The sequence below is a fragment of the Hydra vulgaris genome, chromosome 15, assembly GCF_038396675.1.
Source record: "Hydra vulgaris chromosome 15, alternate assembly HydraT2T_AEP".
Lineage (NCBI taxonomy): Eukaryota > Metazoa > Cnidaria > Hydrozoa > Anthoathecata > Hydridae > Hydra > Hydra vulgaris.
In genome coordinates, this window is record NC_088934.1 from 8,866,955 (window position 1) to 8,891,951 (window position 24,997).

Sequence of the window (24,997 nt, forward strand, 5' to 3'; positions counted from 1 at the left end):
TTTTACGCAAATGTTTTTATCGTAAGTTAGTTCAAGAAAGTTACATGTGGATTATAAAGTGCGTTGATTAAGCTATTTATCTATTACACGTAAGTTGGTTGAGATAATTAAAGCGAACAGTTTTTCGTTCGCCGTTGTGGTCTCAAATTTTCATGTTACAGCCAAAAACAGATTTTTCTATGTTGCTAAATGTCTCGTTTTGAATCCTCTAGACATAAGACTGTTGACAATATTTTATCAATAACATCTTTATTAAGAATAAAGTTGTAATAATATATGTTATAGTTATTGTATTTGCATGCTCATATATGAAGTCTCTTTTTCTTGAATTAAAATTTTATTACGTTTTATAGACAAAAAAATATCAAAGAACATTTTTCAAATAATTTTCAAATTTTGAGAAGAATTAAGATAGATTAAAGAGTTAATTTATTAGGACATAAATAAGGTAAATTTATAAGTTTTGGTGAGGTTTCAAGATCTTTTAATCTACCATCATTATATATAATGTGTGTGTTATAATAACGTGTTTATTTTAAGTGAGGCATTTGTTAGAGATAAATTAATTAGTTCTGTCATAAAAATTAGGTTCATACAAATAAATTAAGGTTAATGTGGTGTGCAGAGTAAAAAATTTTAGTTAAAACTTAAGTAAAAATTATTTTTTAAATTAGTGTTTTATTTTGCACAAGCTTGCAATTTTTTAAAAGATAAATTTTAAATATATATACTATATTTTGAAAAATTAAAATTTTTAAGTTAACCTAATTGATCTCTGACCCTACTCTAACCCTGCCCCAAACCATGTACATTTAATTGCTACCCCTTTAGTTTGTACCTAACCATAAAATTTCTTTTATTGAAAATCATACTCTAACCAAGCCCTGATCTTAACCCTTAGGGTCAGGGTTAGGGTTTTATTAGGGTATTGTTTTCATATTTATAAGATTGTTTTGCATAATATTTTTTACAGACCTACTGAAGGGGGTGCATGAAATGTCTGGCAAATATTTAATATAAATAGTACCTATTTTTGTTTTTTTAAGAAAGTTATAATGAGTAACGACGTTTACACAGGTGAGTTTGAAAGTTCTAACTGGTCATCTCTACACAAAGAAAGTGATGAAACTTTGATTGATGATGGATCTCTTAATGAAGAAGCAGATGATCCAGTATGTATATGGTCTATGTTTTTATATTTATCTATTTTAAAAAGATAAATTTTAAAGTGTTTTTATTTTTTTTCTTGAAAAAATTTAATTATTTAAAAAATAAAAGTTTGCAGAGTATATTATTGCTGTGCAGGTTTTACAAATTAATTTTTATAAATATTAATCAAATGCTAATAAAAAGAATAAAACCAAGTAAGGAAATAATAAGCCTAATAAAGAGAGACAACCTTAGCAGATAATGTTTTTGCAATGGATCTGGTATATAGCTTAAGGGCAAAGTTAATAGCAAGAGAAAATTAGAGAAGAAGTTAAGTACTAGTTTTAGTCATTATGTTGCTTTTCACAGATTTAAAAAATTATGAAGGTTTTTTTGGTAACCATTAGTCAAAAATAAATGATAAAGTTTAAATTTTTGGTTTAACTTCATCAGTTGCTGTGAGCTTCAGCAATTACACAAGAGAATTACTATTCAAGCTGCCTGTTCTAAATAATAAAATGTGATGTTTTTTTATCAAGACTAAAATAATATGAGATAGCAAAGTAGATAAAGTGAAGAAATGCTAAGAAAAAGCTTAAAAAAGAATAGCAGAAAGGTTGAAACATGATTTTAAAACACATATGATAGTTAATACATAAGTGTATACCCAAGTAGAACAAGTGACTTTTATTTACAAGAGTCAAGTGAGTTGTTACTAATATAAGGATAACAGTCATTGAAACTATGATTTAAAGACAGAACAGCAGAATTTCAATTTAAAATGGTGTTATAAATTTAAAATTTGTACACTATATGTTATAATACTGTGTATAGGAAATTGAAGCAATTAAAGCAAGAGTAAAAGAAATGGAAGAAGAAGCCGAAAAGTTGAAAGAAATGCAAAAAGAAGCTGAGAGTAGTTTAATGAGTCCACAGCATGCAGGTATAAATCTTATCATTACAAGATACTTTTAGAGAATACTTTTATTTTATTTAGATTAACTTATACAGTTTAACAAATATAATTTACAGTGCCTTCCTCTCTGCCTGGAGAAGACCAAGCTTCTATTGATTGTCGATCTGTATATGTTGGCAATGTATGTTATTTTACTTTTTGAATAGTTTCTAATTTAAGAAAGGAAAATATGTTAAGGAAAAAGTTATTCTTCTTTTATTTAGGTTGATTACTCTGCAACTGCTTCTGAGTTAGAGCAACATTTCCATGGTTGTGGATCAGTAAACAGAGTAACTATATTATGTGATAAATTTAGTGGCCATCCAAAAGGGTATGGGTTGATTTTTTAGTTTTGTTTGTTTTTTATATGAGTTTAGTGTCTCCTTTATTAGGAAAATTTGTTTTGACTTGCATCCAGCCTCACTTTGAGCACTGTATATATACCAATGCTTGATTGTCTTTAATCTTTAGCATGAAATGTAAAAATTAAGTTTATTTAAAAAATATTTTAGTCAGTCCATGTATGTGTACAACTTGAGGTCTGCAAATTGTTGCCACTTTAAAACTCTTAGAGGTCGGCATCAGATTGCCAAAAATAAACTTGACACAAAGGTTTTATCATAAAACATATGAACAAGGTCAGAAATTTTTTGCAGACCATAAATGCCTATAGGTCGACATTGTTGAATGTCAACCCTAAATCCGAGGGCTGATATATGATATCAGGCCTTGTTTTAAAGCGTTACGCTGCCGGCAATTTACATATGTACGTCTAAAGCGGTTTCTGTTATACAACTTTTTATAATTATTTAACTTTTAAATTAGTTAAGCGGTAAGATAAAAAAGATAATTAATTTTATAAAAAACTTCTTTAACATTTGAATAACAATTATGTAAAAAAGTTTGTTACAAAAGTTTGAATGGCAATTATGTTAGATATAAGTGCTATTTATTATGAAAAAAAAACGCATAAAAAAAAATAAAATAAAAACTTTTATTTATCATCTTGCGAGCACAAGAATATTCATACAAATTTTGATTGCAATAAAAAATTTATTTAATAGTAAAAAATAAATTAATATAAAAAAAAATTAAATTTTCTTTTATATTATTTTTATTTTGTTTTTATTTTTATTTTATTGTAATAATTGATTTTTTTGCTTGAAAAACACTAATACTTTAAGCTTGAAGCAAAGATCATAACAAAGATATAACTTTATTCTAATAAAAAAATATAATTTAATTTTGATTTAAAAAATATATAATTTAAACGGGACTATAGTTAGACAAGTCAGATCGCTCTCCAGAGTTTTTGAAAGTAGATATAACAGATGCTGCTTTCTAGCAGGCTGGAAAACAAGACTCTGATAGGCACTTGCTAAATAGTTTTAAAAGTATAGATGTTATCTTTGCAGAACACTTCTGTAAAATTATAACAGGTATGTTGTCCGACCACAAGCTGTAGAATAGTCCAAGCAAAAAATCAATTTAGATTACAAAAGCTGTAGTGATACGAATGTCAAGCAATGGATTGTCGGCTGTTTGTCGGCTATATCAGGTAGAATGCAACTAGTTGAATCAAGATATAATATTGATGAAAAGTTCTTAGCAAACAATTCTGCTTTGTCTTTAGGTGAGGTGACAAAATTTGAATCATTCAAGAGAGGTGGAACAACAGATTTGTCCTTTTTATAGATACTGTTTAAAAATTTTCAGAAGTTACGAGAGCCTAATTTTTTAAATGTAGTCCGAGATTTTGTGACCTGAGAATAGTGAGCTTTGGCATTGGACAAAACTTTTTTACAATGGTTTCTAGCAATAGTAAACAGACATCTGTTTTCGGGAGAATTGTATTGCTGATAGATATGGAAGTAATGGTTACGATTAAAAATTGCAGCAACATAATGAGAGGAAAACCATGGAGAAAAGTGAGGCTTGACTTTGAATCATTGAGAGGGAATAAAAGATTCCATGCTGGCCTGAATCCAAGAAGTTATTTTAAAAGCATATTTGTTAGATCCATCACAAAGAAAACCACGGAAAGAGTCCTAGTCAGCTCTAAAGTAGTTAAGAGGTAATGATGATAGGGAGATTCTGATAATGAAGAAGAATAAGATAATAGTTTTAGAGAGATCAAACCATGATCAGAAGCACCTAAGGGTCAATGTGGAGAAACTTAGCATTGACTATGATCAGAAACAAGACATAAGTTAAGGAGTGAAAGTAAATGATTCGGATTGTCTGGAAAGCAAGTTTGAAAGTTGACTATTTGAGTTAGAGATTGAGAAAGGCAAAAGTTGTGGGTCTCAACGCCTGTGTCACTGACACTAGAGCCAAGCCATTCAGTGTGATGAGCATTAAAGTAACCAACAGCAATAATATTGGCTGAAAGATAAAAAGAAAGGGCTAGGTCAATTTGATCAGAAATAGCATTGAAAAATGTGCAGTCCTGAGAAGAAGGAGATTGATATAGAACAAAAAGTAAGGCAATAGAGTGAAGTGGTGCTATATGAAAGCACATAAAAGAATAGTCTGTAAATTCAAACCTAGTTTCCTGATAAATAGGTGAATTCTTACTAATGCAAATGCCCAGGCCAAGCATGTGACTAATGGAATCTTGTGACTAATGGAATCTTGTAATGGAAGCATGTGACTAATGGAAGAATTAAAGGAAGATAATCATCAACACTGAAATTACAAGATGAGATAGCCCAACTCAAATTAATCTCACAAAGAGCAAGTAAGTCTGGTAAACTTAGCAAGAGATTAGACTCAACAGAAGAAAAGTTTCTTTTAAGACCAAGAGTATTAATGAATGATAGATTCAGAGAAACTGTTTTTTTATTAAATAGCTCTTCAGCATTTTTATAAACTATAATTATTAGTTTTTCATATAAACAAAGTAAACATTTTGTTGTTGTTTGCAGGGGCACTTTTTAGGATAGACCAATATTATTCTGGTGTTTCTTTGAGTTTACCTAGTTTCCCATATATATTTTGAGAGAGTGGTTGTCATATATATTTTGAGAGAGTGGTTGTATTTGAATGTTTTTTATTTGTAAATGATTGCTTTTGGTTCGTATATCTCTTTTTCTACACGCCCTCTGATGAACCAATGTATGCTTTGATGGGTGTGTTTGGGGTAGATGTTATACACTTGTAAATTATGTTTGTCACTACAATATTTATGCAGCAGGCAGATTTCTTTTTGTTTGCAATTGCAAAGGAAATTTTCAGCTGTGCTTTTTGAATTTATTTTTTTGTTGTGACTTTTTATTATTTTTGAAATGTTGTTTGAGCAGCTGTAGCTAACTTTGGTGGTATTTTGATTGAATATGTTTTATGCAATAGGTATGAAGGTGGGAAATAATTATCTATTAATTGCAAAAAGATTTGGCCAGCATTGGTGTAGAGGCTTTTATTGTAGTTAGACCTCAAATCCTTAAACAGATCACTCTCTCCATTAATGATCGACAATCTCAAAATTCTTTAGATGAAAAAATATTTAACTCATCAAAAACAGAATACAAAAAGCACTTAAACAAAATGGTTTTAAAAACTTTAACTTAAAGTATAAACCAAAAAACAAGACACCCCTTAAAAGTAAAAGGAATATAATTTGGTTTAACACACCTTACAATAATATCAAATTAAAATATCAAAAATATAGTTGACAGCTTGTTTCTCCATCAGTAGGTTCATCAGGAAGCTTCCTGACGAACCTACTCACAGTGGGCCCAGAGGTCAAAATAGACAAAAAATATTTGTTTGAGAAAGTCTGTAAAAATTATTTATTCAGAAGGTCAGATGAATTTGTGGATAAATAAAAAAAAATTATGTTTCTAGCTAATTTCTAAGTGATGATATGCAATTTTGAAGTTGATAAATTTTCTATTTTTATTCCATATCTATAAAAGTTAAGTAAATTCGGTTAGTTTCCATTCAAAATGAATTTACCGACATGAAAATTGATAAACCACTTATGTAAAAGTTATTTTTAATTTGATATAAATTAAAAATGTGTTATTTTTTATAATTTTTTTTTGTCAAGGCTTTTAAAACTTAATTATGTAATTATGTTATAAATTTATGTTGTTGTTTTTTTACAAAAAAATCAGATTAAATCTTAGATTTTTTCAAAAGTGCTAACTTGCCTATACTGTGTTATACATTTTAGAAATATTTAACATTTCTTCTTTTCAAATATTTTAAGGAGAACTGAGGCAAGGTAGCACTTTTTTTTATTTACATGATTTAAAAAAGTTGAACAGTGGTTTTTTTTTTTTTTTTTTAAATATGTCAATATTTTATTTTTGCTTACAAATATGAAAATTGTTTATTTGGTTATTTAATATGATTTTGTGTTTGTTTCGGCAGAAGTAAAATAAAAATAAATGTAATGGAGGGAAATAAAAATGTAAAATACATCACAGAAATAGATTTATTCACACAATTTATTAAAGCTGACAAAACTGTCAAGTCAAATTCAATACAGGGTGGCCACTCAAATTTGAAAATGAAGTTCTATGACTTTTCCATGACTCTTCGTAAACTTTTATGATAAATCACTAGAGTAAAATATTCAGTACTTGCCATGCACTAAGCATTTGCAACTTGGTTATTATAAAACATGCAAACCAAAAACTAATTGGTAGAAAGTTCTGAAATCATGTCTAAAAAAAATCTTTTTCTTTTACTTTTCTGATAACTTACACTGCAAAAATATCTTTTTTAAAAAGGACTTAGACTAGACATACTAGTACTTTTCTTTGCACACTAAAAATATCACAAGTAGAAAAGAATAAAAATAATTTTAAAAAGTTCCATGACATTTCCATGATTTCCATGACCAGTCCACCCTGCAGTAACATATTCAGCCATTAAAAAAATACTTTATAAAAATTTTAAACTATCGGTTAATTCACTGGAGTTTGAAAATGTGTGTGAAAAAACATGGAAAAAAACATGATTCACAAGCATCAAAAGATATTATTTATGAAGTAGAGAATGCTTGCATAACAGAATGAAAAAATTAAGATTTTTTTTGCTTCATAAAGCATCTATTTTCCAACAACCAATGAATTGCTTAGAGGAAGAAAAAAACTGCACCCTACAATTAGTAATGTTTTGACTGGAAGAGGTGTTTCTGTTCAATGCAAAGAGCTCGTAAAAATGACAATTGATTTTGTTTTTAATATAATTAAAGATTCTTTTATTCCAGCAGATGGCGATAAGTATCAGATGTGTTTTAAGGATGGTTGTGATAGAGTAGAACAACAAGTATCGATGAAATCAAAAGAAATGATTGAAAGCAAATCAAATATGTTTCAATATGGTTTTATTCCTCTGAAACTAATATGCCATCGAGATAGTAAAAATATAACCCTGTAGCAAAGTTATTCACCAAATGCATCGAGATCATTACATCCTGTGTTTTTGATAAGAGAAACGGAAACTAATCAAGATTTGATAGATCTTATTGTCCTAACTACTGATAACGCACGAGAAGAGTTAAATGCTGATGGAATGTGTTGTCTATTTGGCAAAAATTATATCAATGTCAAAATTTTAATTTCAAGATATAATGAAGGATTTAAAGTTTAAATGACTCATCCGCGGGCTAGGAGGTGCAGATTGTATACTTTGCAAAACAAAAACTACTGAGTGGACGGATATTAGGAGAGTTAGTGAAGGATTTCTGATTAATCAACCATCAGAAAAAACTTGGATGCTGTACAAAAAGCTAGTTGATAAGGATGGTATCATTCCAACTAAAACTGGAGATTTTGCCAAACGAAAAGGACTGACTAAAAAACTACAAACCAAATCTGATCAAAAAAGTATATGTATTACACATTCATATATAAATAGCACTACCTGGTTTTTAAAACTACTTTCTCGGTGTCATATAGATTATAGACTTTGGGTTACAAAAACTGGACCACTTGGTGAACCAATACGTAATGCAAAAACAGGGTCATTACTAAAATAAAAAAAAATACTGGGCTGCAATATGTTGAATATGTTGTAACTCTGGTGAGAAGGGAGGGACATCTACAACAGGGTCACAAGGCCGTAGATTTTTTTCTGAAGAACTAATTTCTAGCATAAAAGATCTATGTTCTTCTATATACAAAGATAGCATGTTACTACTACATTCTCAAATCAGTATAATACTTTGTATAGTTTCTTGTCAGCATAAAATTAAAATAGATAAATTTCAGGAATTATGCAATAATGCTTCACTTAACATTATTACAAATATTCCATGAGCACAAGTTAACCACACTCTTCATGGAGTCCTTCATCATTCAGCTGAGTTAATAATTCCTAATAATGGTTATGGCCTCGGTATTTTATCGGAGGAAAGTCTTGAAGCAAACAACAAAGATATTAGGAACTATTTAAAACTTCTCTCTTATAAGACATCCCATCTAGAACAACTTAAAGATGTAATGAGTCGTCTTTTAGAGAGATCGAATCCCTGTGTTTTAAATCAAATTATCCATTCACATCCTCCAAAGTTATGCCAAGATTGTGGTTCAAGTGAGGATATAAGCAGATCTCATTAGTGTATGTTTTCAAAACCAAAGAGATATTTTGATGATATGTTTGAAAACCTTATTAATGATTAATTATAAAGTTATTAATATTTTTTACTATTTACTTATATTTTTTAATATTTAATTATCTAACTTTTTATCTTCATTTATGTTGCAAGTTCAAATCATTAGAACTCCTTTGTTATAATTTTATTATGCTAAGATTATTTTAAATCCAAATTTGACAGAATACTTGTTTTTAAATACTAAACTTCTTATCAATAGAACAGTAGAAACCAGACCCTATACTACTTAAATTTTTGAATTTTCTTTTGTTTAAGTATATCTAATAAATTCTTTTTTAATTGTCATCAAAAAAAATTTAACTTTGAGTATTTATCAAAAAATACGAATTTATCAAAAATGACCAAATATGGTAATTTGAACCCAGCCCAAAAATATTATTTAATATTAAAAATTTAAATTTTCCTATAACAAGCAAAAAAATATCTTTCTTAAAAGTCCTCAATGAGTTTTCTAGGATTTCTTATTCATTAATTATGATCCTATTTCCAAAACTTTGCCTTCTGGGCCCACTGTGCTACTGATGGAGAAACAATCTGTCAAAGAATAAAACTAGATGAGTGTTTTTACTAATTTATATATATATATATATATATATATATATATATATATATATATATATATATATATATATATATATATATAAATTGGTGAAGATACTTGTCTACAATTCATTTACATCAGTTTCGCTTTTTGCAGTTCAGGAAGAAAGTCTATATGTTAAAAAATTCAAAAGATAGAAAAAATATTTCACAGGAACTTAGGAATTGTTATAATTAATTTTCTAAAAACTGTTGTTATATTACAACCAGGAATTTGCATTAGCTACATTATTTTTCAAAAAATTAGTTGTGAAAAAAAATTCTTTTAGTTAATTTTAGTAATTTTAGTTTGGTCTTTTGTTTTTAAAATATTTTGAAAATTACTTATTTTCATATCGGCATTTAGAAATTAATTTGGATTTTTTGTTTCGTAAATTTTCTAATGGGTAATAACTTCTAATTTTTTTTTTTCAAATATATCATACATTTTTAGGAAATATTATAGGCAGGTGCAGTTTTTAGAATAAACCAGTTTAATTTAAAGTTATTTTTTTCTTTTAGTTGTCAAATATAGTTTGACAGCCTAGTCTCTTTTGAGTATTTTTATATTTAAAAGATTATTTATGATTGGCGTAACTAAATCAAAATTGTAATGAAAATATTTTTAATATATACATACATATATAGCATATATGCATGTATATATAATATATATTTTTATATATATATATATACAGGCCTTTGCGGGAGTAAATGAGCTTAAGAGCAGAGAAAATCTCTCCTAAAACAAACATGGCGAGCCATGCAAGCTGCTCCTCTAAACAGCTTCTTACAAGAGCATTTGGATTTTGCTCGAGCTATCTATTTAATCATTAAAAAAAAAACTTGAATAAAAAATTTGCTTTTACACATGTTACAAGTAAATGTTTGTAACGTAAATGTTACAAGAATATATACATAACAAGTGTCATTTACTGCACTGTGAAAAAATTCTTTAAGCAAGTGGTTTTCACACTAGCTATCCACTTATTTATTAACAACTAGTGATATACCAATTAATCGGCATCGGCTTAATCCGCCACTTTTTGTATCGGCATCGACCTATTTTTATTAGTTTACCGATATGCATTATCGATGGCATTTTAATACTTTTATCCTGCATTTTGATAATAATTAAATAATAAATAATCTAAACTTTATGCATCGCTTAGAATTTTTAGAAAAGTTGTTTATTTTGACTTTGTTTACAGGCAAGTTTATTTATTCTTAAAATGATGTTTATAAACTTTAATTTAACAGCTGGATGTAATTATACTTTTATTACTATAATGTTGTTTTTAGTATAATTTTATTTTGTATTGTTTTATTGTTATACTTAAAAGTAACTTATTTAAGCATTGTTATCTATATGTATTCAAGTATTGCTATCTATATTTTTAAATGATTGTTATTTAGATATCTAAATTACTAATAAGGTAATAAAGTTGCAGAATCAAATATATATTTAGAATGGCAGCAGCTTTGTTTGGAAAAGATATTCCAATAAAATCACGCAGCTGGGTGTGGAAATATTTTACTATTTCTTCTAAAGATGCTTCAATTGCAATATGTAGCCTATGCAAAATGAAGATTGCAAGAGGTAACAAAGAAAAAAAATTTAAGTCTTTTATCACAACAAATATGTTGTCTCATATTAATACAAAACATAAAGAAATAGCAAGCAAAGAGTTGAAACTTAATGAAGAAGAAAACAAAAGAAGAGCAGAAAGTGAACAAAACGTATTCAAGAAAATCAAGTCAACTCATGCAAGTTGCTCAAAACAGTCTTAACAAACTTTGTTTCAAACAATTGAGAGAAAAAAGCCCTGGGACATTAATGATCACAGGTCTAGATTAATTAGTAAATATATTGCAGAAATGATTGCAGTTGATATCCAACCTTTTTCTATAGTAGAAGACATCAGATTTCAAAGGTTGTTAAACCATTTATGTCCTAACTATTGCATTCCAAGTAGAAAATACATTATAAACTCTGTTTTTCAAAATATATACAACAAAGTCAGACAAAAGGTCCAAAAAATAAATGATGCTTCATATATTTCATTTACAACTGATGGATGGGCATCTACCAACGGAAAATGCTCATTTCTTAGCCTGACAGCTCATTGGTTAACTAATGAATTTCATCAAAAATCAGCAATTCTTCGAGTTTGTCAACTCAATGTATCGCATACTGCCAAAAATATAAGTGAAGCAATTCAAAGTTCTATGAATGACTTTCTTATTCCAAATTCAAAGGTACATTTAGTTGCTAGAGACAATGCAGCTAATATGGTAGCTGGCATAAAAGAGGCAGGTTTTTTACACACTTTGCAACTTGTGTTGAATGATGCTGTGTTTGCCCAGATATACATTAAAAATATATCAACAACTTGTAAAAACATAGTAACCCATTTTAATCATTCGCCATCTTCTTTTGAAGCTTATCAAAAGTATCAAACTAAGTGCCAGAGGTTCAAACAAGACATAACAACAAGATGGAATAGTCAGTATTTTATGTTTGAAAGAGTTTTTGAACAGAAGCGTGCTTTGATCCCATTTTCTTGTGATAATGACAACTCTAAACTAAAGTCACTGGAAAACAATGAATGGATTATTTTAGAAAAATTACTACGACTATTAAAAATGTTTAATGATATAACAAATTTGTTAAGTGAGCATGAAGCAATTGCATCTGCTATAATTCCAACTATACAAGTTATAAAAACCATGCTGGTTCAAGCTGAAAAGTCTCCCTTGTTTTTAGGATTAGAGACAACTTTAAAAGAATGTAAAAAATCAGCAAATGAAGTATTTATCATGCCATCTTCTGTTGAAAGTGAGCGGTTGTTCAGTTGTGGAGGACAAGTTTACTCTTCAAGACGAAATAGGTTAACTCCAGAAACAGGAGAAATGCTTGTTTTTACATTACAATATTCGTATACACAATTTTAAATACTAAACATTGTGACAACTGCTATTGATGCTTTCTTCAGAATCTTAAAATTATTATTTTTTTTGGTATTTCATTTTGATGTCTCTTATTTTATTTTATTTTGAGAATATATATATATATATATATATATATCAGGCCTTGTTAAGAAGCGTTACGCAGCTCGCATTTCGCTTGCGAAAAGGCGATTTGCCTACGTGTTCAGCAGTTTTGCGCTACGCAAAAACTTATATCTTTTAGAATATTTAAATTATCTTTTGATTGTCGTTAACATGACGTAACGTAACGTTTATTCTGAAGAAATAAAGTCGTATGTAAAAGCTTTTAACCGCAATTGTAAACTAATAGATTTTTTGTTAAAGAAACAGTTTGTTTCATAATTTTTTTTGTTTAAAAAATGCACGATTTATTTTGATGTAAATTTTTTATTAATAAGATATTTTGTTTATTGTTAATTCAATAACATAAAGTTTTAAAGACGTTCGTTTAATTTATGAAAATAAATTATGATCATGAATATGTTATCGGTAACTGATAAATAACAAAAAAAAAACTCTTTATTAAAAACATTAAAAAGATTTCACAAATTAAATAAGAAAAAATTTATTAACAGTTAATAAAATAACCAAAAACCAACTGTAAAATCATAAGAAAAAAAAACAAACATTATTTTACGTTTCGAAAAAAAATATTTTTTTTCAAAATAAAATTTAGTTCATATTTGAAAAAAATAATAAAAATGATTTTTTAAATAAGAACTTAGAATTTATTTGTAACTTTTGTTATAGTGAGAAAAAAAAAAACTGTATGATTTTTAACGTGTTAATAAAGTAACTTTAATTACAATGCGGTACTTGAACTAGTGACGCTAGTGACGCAATATAACTTCTAACGATGCAAAATATATTTGCTGAGTTGAGTTACTTAAAAATGCGTTACGCGTTTTCGCTACGCAGCGAAATCTCGTAACAATGCCTGATATATATATATATATATATATATATATATATATATATATATATATATATATATATATATATAGAGGTTTTTTTTGTTTGCTTTTTATAAAGAGATTAAAATTCTAAGTAAACTGCTTATCATAATATTTTCTTTTTAAAATTGAAATAAAATACATTCCACTAAAATTGTATTTATTTTTTTGAAAGCTTTCTTTTCATTGTAAAAAAAAAAGAAATGTATATTTTTTTAACTGAGTTTTTCTAACATCTTTTAAAGTAATTGTTTGGCTCTGATTTGGGTCCAAGTATTTGTTTACCAGTACGGATTTCATGAAAAAATTTACCTGATTTAAAGTTCTATGGCTTTATATCTTCAAAACTTTAATAATTAGTTAATTCATCGACATCGCTATCGGCCTTTTCCTATCCATCGGTATCGGCCAAAAAAGTGTTATCGGTACATCACTATTAACAACATTAATTGTTTGATAAAAAAATTTGACAAATAGCTATTGAATATTTTTACTGCTTATAAAAAATATTTTATATTTTCTTATTGTACAGAGTACTGGCATTTTAAGAATTATTACAGCAATTAAAAATTCTACAATAAAAGTAAATATAGTAAATATGTTGATGTAATGATATATAAAATATATATCTCATTACATAAAATAAAAACTATATGCAATAATTTAGATGGTTACAATTTTATATTTATCAGTTAGTCCAATCTAATCAAAAACATTTGCATTTAGACCAAAGCTCTTTTTTAATTTTTTTTTCCCTTTTGTTTTCTTTTTTTCTTTTTCTTTTTTTTTGCAACAACTGTTTCTTTTAAAGGGTATTGCAGTTTATTATGAAATTAATTTTTTTCTTTAATAAAAATGACTTTTTGTTTTTCATTTTAGTTACAATAATAATTATACTTTTGAGAGAAAAAATTATTCTTTTACGAGAACCGTAAATTGCTCCTGTAAACCGTTAAAATGCATAAAACTAGTATATTTTTTAATTTAGAAGCATCTCAACTAATAGTTAAAACTTAATTAAATTAAAAGTGTTTCAATTAATAGTTTAAAGCTAATAATTTTTCCTAGATAGAAATCCTCCAAATGAATAAATTTTTTTATTGTTTTATTTGCTTTGTAGACTTAAGAAAATATCAAAGTTTCAAATATTTAAATAATTAAGTTTCAAAGTAATTAAGCTTTGATTAAATGTCTTTGAAACCTGAAGATTTTTTAAAAATTCTTTATAGTGAAACACTTAAATTAAAATAAAATCATGTACTTATTTTATTTTAATTTCTTCTGGTTTATTTTTACATTTTATATTCATTTTATCATTTGTTAAGATTTTTACTTTTTTAGTTTAGATTTGTATTTTTTTAATTTCAATTTCTTTTTCCAATTTGTTGTTTGTATATTTTTAATTTTAGTTAACATTTGTTTAGTCAGCACATTATACATTTGTTTAGTCAGCGTATTTTTTAAACTTAAAACATACTAAGAGCCGTGTATATATATATATATACGACTTGTTTAAGTTTTAAAAATGTATTGGTTATACAAATGTTAACTTAATCTAAAATTAAAAATTAACTATAAACTGGAAAGAGATATATAGTAAAAACAGAAAGAAAAAAATATATATATATATATAAGTTCTTTTATTAAAGGTTTGCATATGTTGAATTCGGCGATAAAGACAGTGTGGAAAATGCTGTTCAGCTTTCGGATTCTCTTTTCAAAGGACGACAGATTAAAGTAAATGTTTTGTTGAATTTTTGTTGAATTTTAAAATTAATTTTAGTAAGAAAAAATTGGTTATTTTCTATACAGACTTATTATTGCAAAAAAATCTAATTGTAAATTTTTTTTTTCTTTTAAAAACAAAAGTTGTTTTAGATTAACACAAGTTGTGTTAGTCTGAAACAACCTAGTGACACTGTTTTATAAAATTTATAATAACATAAAATGAGCTTAATAAAATAAAGTAAATTAAAATAAAATTGTTCTAGTTAATAAATTAAAACATTGTCGTCATGTCAACTCTAATCTTCATATTTGCGCAAAAACATGCTTTATTTAAAGACCGAACAAGTAAGATCAAAGCAAAAAAAACAAACATGTTTTTTTAGATAACTTCCTTAGATAACACTTTTTTTCTAGTTTATTGCTTCTTGATCTATCGTACTATTAAAAATTTAAGTAGACTTAATTTTTTCAAATGAATGGTTTTTAAATTGATGTTTTCATTCAATATTTTAGTTTAAATGGTTTTGCAATAAAAAGTGAGAGAGGAAAATCTTGGTTTAATAAACTAGTTAATAAAGTATATGCCTTAATTATTTTTTTGGAGAAAAATATCTTTGAGCAGTAATAAAATAATTTATTTTTTTAATTTCATTTTTGGTTTGGAATAATCACTGGCCAAATGTTGACAATAGAAAGTTTCTACTTTTAAAACTATTTTCAAGAAACTAAAAATAATTAACTATTAATTAATCATTAATAACTGTTAATTGATATTAATAAATAATTATTTAAAATGTTTACGATTTAAACTTTCTTCCTCACTGGCAATAAATTCTAAGTCCAATATACTTACTGTAGCTAGATCTATGTTTAACTTTCAGGAATGCTCCTTGCTATGCCACTGGGTATTATGGGTATCGCTGAAATTAAATTTATAGTTATTGAGCGTTGAAATTCTTTTAAATTTTAATTTTCAATTTTTTTAAATTTCAATCGTAAGTTTATTTGAATTAGAGAATTTTAGAAGACTAAAATTCTTTTGTTCAAAAAGATTTCTTTTTATTATTACATATTTATTACTTAGAGATTACTTGTTTATTTATAGAAAATGTTTAATCTTAATATCGCTTTGATATAAAATAAAAAATATTAAAAAAATGGTATTGTATTTTTCATATTCATATAGAAAATGGTATTTGAGATTACTTGTTAAAATAATTTTCAGGTAAAAGCTTATTATGTGTTAACAACATATAAGGTATAAAGTAGAAACATTTGTATGGCGAGCTTTTGGGAGTCTTTAGTATATTAAGTAAATTAATTATTTGAGTAACTTAACTGTAGTCACTTAACTTGTTGTTTTGATTTAGTTTACAGGTAAATTACCTTGAGGTACTTTTATCCATTAAGTAAATCAAACAAACGCAAGAGAGCAATTGATCATACTTCTATTCAAAAGATAAATTTAGCGCGATGTACTTTACGACCCCTAATAAAAAAGACAAGATTATTTTTTTTAAGAAACTAATCTTTTTAAGAAAACTAATCAAGAAGGTGTGAAAACCAATCGCAATTAGCAAGCGCTTTTTATTTTCGTGTAAAAGCGTTTTGTATAGGTTATAACTAATTTTATTACTATTGTATAGTATGTTGCCATGCCAGTTGCATGCTATCACAAAACAGCTTTATTTGCTATATTTTGGCAGTATTATGTTATCATTCTTTAGGGGTAAGCAGAAAAAATGTGTTTCTTCATCCTTCTTCATCTATTAGCCTGACATAGATATAAACCTCTTTTACAATCACATTACATTTACATGTAATGTTTTATATTACATTTACATCTGGCATAGATGTAAACCTGTTTCCTGTCTAGGATGATGAATGCTTGATCTTTTAGATTCTACTAATAGATATTAGCTTTTGTCTTCTTGTAAGTGGCTGTGTAACTCTTCCTGTTATCTCCTTAAGAAGGTACAGCTCTAAAACTCAGTTTAATTTTTCTGCGCTTGCTGGTAATTTGGCTTCTTAAACTCGGGTAGCTCTCAGAGAGGCTGATTCTATCAAAAACTGCAAATTATCTGAGTATTAACAGAGTCATGTTGTGAATAGTTAATGCACCTGTTAGTGCTTTTAGTATGCATTGATTAGCATTGGTGATGCAACTGATTCACAATTATTTACGATTATATGATGAAATGTGTGTTTATATATATTTATATATATATATATATATATATATATATATATATATATATATATATATATATATATATATATATATATATATAGGCATCAGCAGGAAAATTATAAGTAATTTGTTCGTCCCGCCGAGGAACAAATTACCTTATAATTTGAGTCTAGATTCAGTGTAATTCAATTATAGTATAATGTTGAATATAGAGGCACTTGTCTTTGGAATTTTTTCACTGCGCAATAAATGACGCTTTTATGTGTATATTCTGTTAACAATAACATTACAAGCAAATGCTTGTAACAAAAGTGTAATTAAATTTTATATCTAATAAGCAATTAATTTAATAAACAAGTAGACCAATCTCGCCCAAAAACCAAAAGCTCTCATAAAAAACAGAGGAGCAACTCCCATGGCTCGCCATGTTAGCTTTTCTCCACTTCCACACTCATTTACTCCCGCTGAAGCATGTGTGTGTGTGTGTGTGTGTGTGTGTGTATATATATATATATATATATATATATATATATATATATATATATATATATATATATATATATATATTGTTATCTTTGTGTATCTGCAAATGTCCTTATTTTTGTATGCTTAAAGTGGCACAAAATTAATTTTCAGATTTCTTGGTATTTTGATTCTATAATCATTTCTGCACCATTAAAAAAATAGTTTAATCTTTAAAGTCATATGAAATTTGATGTAATTGCATTTTAGAAGATGATAGAAAAAAGGTTATCACTAACAATGCTATAGCAACCATTGAATGTTTGAGTTCTTTTTTAAACTTTGAAATTTTTTATCAAATAATAAAATTTTCAGGACTTGTTCAATATGACACTTATTTTGAATCCCAATTATAATATGCAATACTTCTTTTGAACACCAGAATTTTTTTGAAAAGTTATAAAAAGTGAAATATTTTGGTTTAAACATTAACAAATGTTGATAAATTTGTCCTAGATGCTTGGGGACTACCATAAAGTTTTTGGTAATGTTTTAAGTTTGAAGAATTTTTGCTAATTTTTTGTTAATAATATCATGCAGTTTGTCTTTCAATAATAAGATTGTTTCTTATGATGATGTCATAGCAACACAACTGTTATTTTCAATATTGTTGGTTTTATCTGTTTCCTTATATTGCTGCTTTTATTTGTTTCTTGAGTACGGTTAGATTGTCTTCATTTTGTTTAAATCGCTGTGCAAGTTGAATAACAACCTTTAAAGTAGATTTTTTTACAGTGTTGTTAAATAAACCATAATCACTAGGCTTTGGCTCTTGCTGTGCATTGTGAAAACTTTTTAGAACATCAGCATATATACTTTGTCTTTTTTTTTTTATCTAAAAAATTAATGCATCCTTTATTTCTACACTTTAACACAAGACTTAGCTTGGATGATTTGTCCAACATATATTTTTACCTGACTGCGGTTATTATTAAATTAGCATCGGCACAACTGCCACTTTAATTGGTTGCAATGTACCACTAATACAAGATAATAAATTTAATTGGTTGCAATGTACCACTAATATAAGATAATAAATTTATCTCTGCAGAACAAAAGTTCAGGTTCTTCCAAGTTAATCAAGCTTTTTTGGACGTAATTGTACAACTTTAAAATCGCTTAAGCATATCTAGGAGACTTGGTTCAAAGTTGGAAATGAAACTAATGACATTTCTTTTCCAAGAATTTTTTTTATATTTTTTTTAAAATGGAGTCATTTTTAGTGGGAGATTTTGTTTATAAAAATATTTAACAAAAAGTAATAAGTTATATCAGAAATACTTATTAACTAATTCTATTTTTTTTAAATATATAACAGTAATAGTTGAAAATAAGCAGAAAACACAAAAGTTTGAAGTTTATAAACGTAATTTTTTTTTTTAAGAAATGCAAATCGTTACTACTTATTTCATTATTTATTATTACTACAGCTCCATTAGTAATACTGTCAGTTCTTTAATTCAAGGTTAAATAAGGCCAATTTAGAATTCAAAATTTCTGACCATTTATCTGTAGGTATTTTTCCATGTACCACCAGCTTCTTTAATACGTTTTACTCACCCGAAATTGTTACAAACACCATATTTTTTCTCTTGCTGTTTTTAGATTATTACGTTTTTTGATTATCACTGGTGTTTTTTCAATAATTTTTAGTGGATCTACCTAATTTTTATTGCATTACATTAAAATGCTTTGTAGACTCAAAATTATAGTCGACAGTTATTACTTGTTATGTTTACAATATTAGACAATGATACTTTATATATTTTATATGTTCAGTTTTGTGCCACCCAAAAGTTTAAAAATGTTGACTTATTTTCAAACAGTTTTTTCGGAAAAAGAAGAAAAAACAAAGTGTTTTAATTTTTTTTAATTTTTGCTGTATTAAAAGTTCTTGATATCTAGACATAATCCTTTTCATGATATCTAAACCCATACCCAAAACCAATTCCTCAATCAATGTATGTACTGAAATATTCACAGCTACCTATTTAATTATAATGTTAATAATGACGTTTCATCCTAGAATAGTACACAAAGATATAAAAATTTTGAATCTCATAATCGTTTTATAAGTAACTTTTAGATTTTAGATAGTTGAAAAAATATCAAGTTTTACTGCATTAAAAAAATATATTAACTAAAAATGAAAAAAGTACATTTTGAAAAAAAAAATTGATTTTTTTTTTAATGCTTCTTATGAAATGATTTTATCAAATGACGAGTAGCTCATCATATATATATAAATACCCAATAAAATATATTATGCACTTTTATTTTTCAGAAAAAGAAAAAAAAAAAGAAGAATATTAAATTCTTACTTAATAATCTTTTAATACGTTTAATTTTATTTTTAGTTTTAAATATTATGTTTATTTTTATTGTTTTTTTAAAAAATCTATTTTTAAAAAATTATTTAAATGTTCAAGGTTTATGTTTGCAAATTTATGTGGTTTGGACGGGTTTCCCTAATTTCGTTTTTTAATTTACATGAGGTTATGAAAGAATTAAAACAGTTTTTGGTCATTAACAATTTTGCAAATGAGGAATAAATATTTGTATGTGGTACTACCATAGACATAATCCAAAGGTTGATGAACTTGATGCCTTGCCCACAGTTAAAGAGCCTCGCCTGCCCCATATTAAGCACGCATTGAATTAAATTTCATGTTACCAGTAGTAGGATAGCTTTACCTGAATTTTTGTGTTTATTTACTATGTTTATTATAATGTTTATTTTATTATTTTATTAATATTAGGTAACAGCTAAACGCACTAACGTACCAGGTATATCAACTACAAATCGTGGTTTTCGTGGAGGTCAAGGAAGAGGTCGAGGAAGAGGAGGATTTCGTGGAGGATATATGGGCGGATTCGCTGGCGGATTTACTCCTCGTGGAAGAGGCGCTTACAGGTAAAGAAATTAGTATATATACAGTTAAAGATGTAATTGTGTGTGTGTATGTGTGTATATATATATATATATATATATATATATATATATATATATATATATATATATATATATATATATATATATATATATACATATATATATATATACATATATATATATATATATATATATATATATATACAGCGGTGGCCAAAAATTAAAGACCACTTATTTTTTAGTTGGTTTCTTAAAATTAAAATTAAGAAGATTCTAATTGACATATTAATTTTTTTTTTTTATTATCTTGTTAATTAAAACATACGGATTAAAGTGGTATAATTTTTTTAATCTAATTCTAATTAAATAGCGTTTAACTTATTAAAAAACTGATGAGTACTTATAAATCTTCTTTAAATAAATTGGACAAAATTTAACGAACACTTTCAAATCTTTAATTTGCACTTATTAAAAATAATAATCCTTTTTTTTTTTAACTGTCTTAATTGCTTATTACGTTGGCTATAAAATAAAATGTCGAAACCTGAGTTTCGATATCAAATAAACATTTTTTGAATTGCAATAAGGATATAAAAATATTGCAAAAATGCGTGCAAAGATCGAAGAAAAAGACAGATACGCGGCTCTTGTATTAAAAGAAGAAGGCTATAGCATCAGACAAATAGCAGAAAAACTCGGAAGGTCTCACTCTTGCATTATTAACATAATTAAACGATACAAAGAGACCCGGTCAATTAATGATCGTCATAGGACTGGACGCAATAAAATTTCAAATGACCGTGATGTTCGTTCGTTAGTGAGATTAATGAAAGAAAACAGACAAGCATCATCTACAGACTTGTCTACGAAATGGACACTGTCAAATGGTCTGAAAGCAAGCCCTAGAACTGTGCAAAGGGTCCTCCACAATTTAAATTATTTATGGCGTGCTGCTGCAAAAAAACCACGCTTAAATAAAAAACAAAAATTTTCCAGGAAAGAGTGGTGCAAACTGCATAAAAATTGGTCAAAAGATCAGTGGAGCCGTGTGGTCTTTAGTGATGAAATGAACGTTGAGGTAGACAACAGAAAAGGTCGCGTAATGTTGCGTAGACTTCCAAGCGAACGGTTCGATTAATCATCCATTTTAAAAGGAACAAAACAAGGCAGTGGTTCAATAGGCATTTGGGCCCTGTATGAGTGCCTGTGGAGTTGGCGTTTTTCATTTATTCGATGGTAGACTCAACAAAGAAAGGTACATCGAAATTTTGGAAAACTCGCTTATTCCTAGCATTGATTTATGGCAGTTGCAAGATGGATTTATTTTCCAGCAAGATAATGCGCCGTGTCATAAAGCGCATGTTGTTAGCGATTGGTTCAATTCAAGTGCTTCCATGGCCTGCCAATAGTCCAAACTTGAATCCAATAGAGAATTTATGGTCGTGGCTTGATAAAGAACAACTTTACAATTTAGAAGATTTGAAATCTTCTATTTCTCATCATTTGAAAAATGTGCCTAATGAAGTAATTAAAACTTTAATGAATTCAATGCCAGAACGAGTACAAGAGTGTTTGAAAACAAATGGAGGAACAACACGTTTCTAAATTATTTTTTTATTGCTTTTTGAAATATTTTTGAAACTGGTCTTAAAATTTTGTCCAATTTTTTTTCCCATTTATACTTTTTACTAGTCAGTTTTTTAATTTTTTAACATTATTTTGTAAAAAAATTATAAATTCTTTTATAATAAATATAAAATACAATAAAAATTCTTTCTAAAAATGTTTTTCTTTTTTTGATACCTTTTTCCAAAATAAAATTATACTAAGGTTAAAAATAAATTTGAAAAAAAAATGAGTGGTCTTTAATTTTTGGCCACCGCTGTATATATATATATATATATATATATATATATATATATATATATATATATATATATATATATATATATATATATATATATATATATATATATATATCTGTGTGATTGAATGTATTTTTATTTATTTATTTAGATCGCGACGTGCACAATGGTTTTCGCCGTATTAAGGTACATATTTCTAAATGAATACTTAAAGCGTTGTTACGTCATTTTTATTCTTTTTTATTTATTTATTTTTGCAACATCTCAAAAATACAACATTTTTTGTATTTATTTATACTTATATATTTTTTAACAAATTTTCTTCGCTTCTTATAGATGACTTCACATGCCAATAAAAAAATAAAAAATAAAAAAAAAAGAACCAAGAAAAAAAAATCAAAAGGAAAAAAAAGTTAAAAGAAGTTTAAAAAAAAAAAAAAGAATAATGTGAAAGAAAATGTTTATATTTATTACCGGTCCCGTGGCATATAGAATAAAAGATTTTAGATTTTACGTGAGAGGTAATTATGCATAGGGGAAATAGGAGGAGCTGCTTTTGTTGCATCTCCATTCAATTTGCTGACATCGTGGCACTGTAAAAGATGGCATTATACGAAAACCGTAAGCACCTTATGAATAGAAAGCGCAGACTGTTGTATAACATTTTTTAAATGTGATAAAATTCTATCCGCTTTTGTGTCTTATTTCTAATATCTTAAACTTTTCTGTTTTTTTTTAATTTATTATTTAAGTTCGAGTATATTTTTCAACGTTAATAATTATTTTAAAATATAGATTATTGGTATTTTACCAAAACGTTTTTTATCTTTATACTATTATTATCAGTTTATTTTCCCATTTATTTATAAATTTAGGTATATTTCTAATGCTTAATCCAAAGTTACTGGATATTAAACAATGTTTACTTTATCGCCTTTAACCATGTGATAACTTTGAAAATAAAAGAAGCCCCTTCCAAATTTTGAGGTTTGATTTGAAATCTGACGTTTTTATTTTATAGGTAATGAATTTTTTTATAAATTGTTTTTACTATTTTTTTTAAGCAAAATTTTTTTTCTTACAAAATGAAAATGTCAGATAAAACTGTAGTTCTAATGAGACAGAACAAAGAAAGCTTTAGCTTTGGGACCTCGTTATTAACTTTAATCTTCACGAGAAAGCAAAGAAGAAGGAAAGGATAACTACTGCTCTAATTTTAGAGCTGTAAACTTTCATTCAATTCGGAATTAGGTTTTACATTAGAGTTGTATTACCTAACTAGCGTACTGTCTGAAGCATTATGGTAGTAGTAGGAAATAGTTGCAAAGGGTAGATTTAATTGAAAGTAGTGTATTATTATTAGTGCTTTAATAAAATAAAAGGTAAAACGTGTTTAAAATAACAGTTAAGTTTTGTTTTATCATCGGTGTGAATGGGGGATATATATTGCAAAATTAATCGGACTTGTTCTTCTTTTGAACTATAAAATAACTTCAAATTACTTGTCCCTAAAACACTTGGCATAGTACTCTTGTTGAAAGTATTCAGGAGACGTGCTATTTTAATTAAGCGATTTCTAATCTTTCCAATGCCGCGACCCCTTGATATTATAAGTTGCGGCGACCCTTACAATAAAATTTCTTATAATTTAATGCAATTTTTTTTTTCAATAGCTATTTTTTTGCAGCTTACTGCTATATTTTTTGACTTCTAATTTTATTTCTACTTTATAGGCCATATTCTTTTCTTATAAATTTTTTTATAATTGGTTTATCATAATTTATCAACAAAACACTTAGTTATATATTTTGGTCAATATTTGCAAATGAATGAATGTTTAATGTAGAGGCTTTATAAAATGTTTACATTAAAAACATTTTATAAAGCCTCCACATTAAAGTTTTGATTGTGTATGACTCTTAATTTTATAATATGCATTGCACAATTCACACATGAGGTACTGTAAACTTTATAATATTTTATGTGGCGCAGTTTTTAGAGCTATTGAATCGAGAGGTTCGCGGTTAAGTGCCAGCTCTGGTCATGATTGCTACATTGGTAAAGAAAGAAGCTGGAAGCCACTTCACTTTTCAAATGAAAGTTTCACTCCCACCAGATAAAGTTTGAGTTACAAATATCTGACCTGTGTGTAAAATAAGCATATCAACTGATAAAGCTCTGACATCAGTGACCATTTTTATGTTTTTTTAACAACAAATACTGTAAGTTAATAATTAAAAAACCTTTAACTGTATATTTAAGGCAAATAATCAAAGACTCGATGGCAAACTTTCGCTTGAAATCGATTAGGATCTATTGAATGATTGCAACGACGCATGTAATGCATATGATTTTTTCATCCGCATTTTTATAAAACAATATGATAAGGTCTTTCCGCAAATTAAAAAACTATCAAAAATAAATATGTGCATAGCCAATGATGACCAAACGACTAAAATCGTCACACACAAAAAAAAAAGCTTTATCAAAAATTTCTAAAAAATAAAAGCTTAGCAATTAAACGAAATATAAAAAAATACATA

The 24,997-nt window shown here is 27.0% G+C and overlaps 1 protein-coding gene across 1 annotated transcript; it reads left to right on the top strand.

Annotated features, from left to right (window-relative positions):
• Positions 1-1,012: 1,012 nt before the first annotated feature.
• On the top strand, positions 1,013-23,147 carry LOC136072125 (polyadenylate-binding protein 2-B-like). Its single transcript, XM_065820547.1, has 8 exons — positions 1,013-1,172; positions 1,984-2,092; positions 2,182-2,246; positions 2,329-2,435; positions 14,905-14,992; positions 20,456-20,610; positions 22,606-22,640; positions 22,791-23,147. The coding sequence occupies exons 1-7, from the start codon at positions 1,056-1,058 to the stop codon at positions 22,637-22,639; spliced, it is 675 nt and encodes a 224-aa protein (XP_065676619.1). The 5' UTR covers positions 1,013-1,055; the 3' UTR covers position 22,640; positions 22,791-23,147.
• Positions 23,148-24,997: the final 1,850 nt, after the last annotated feature.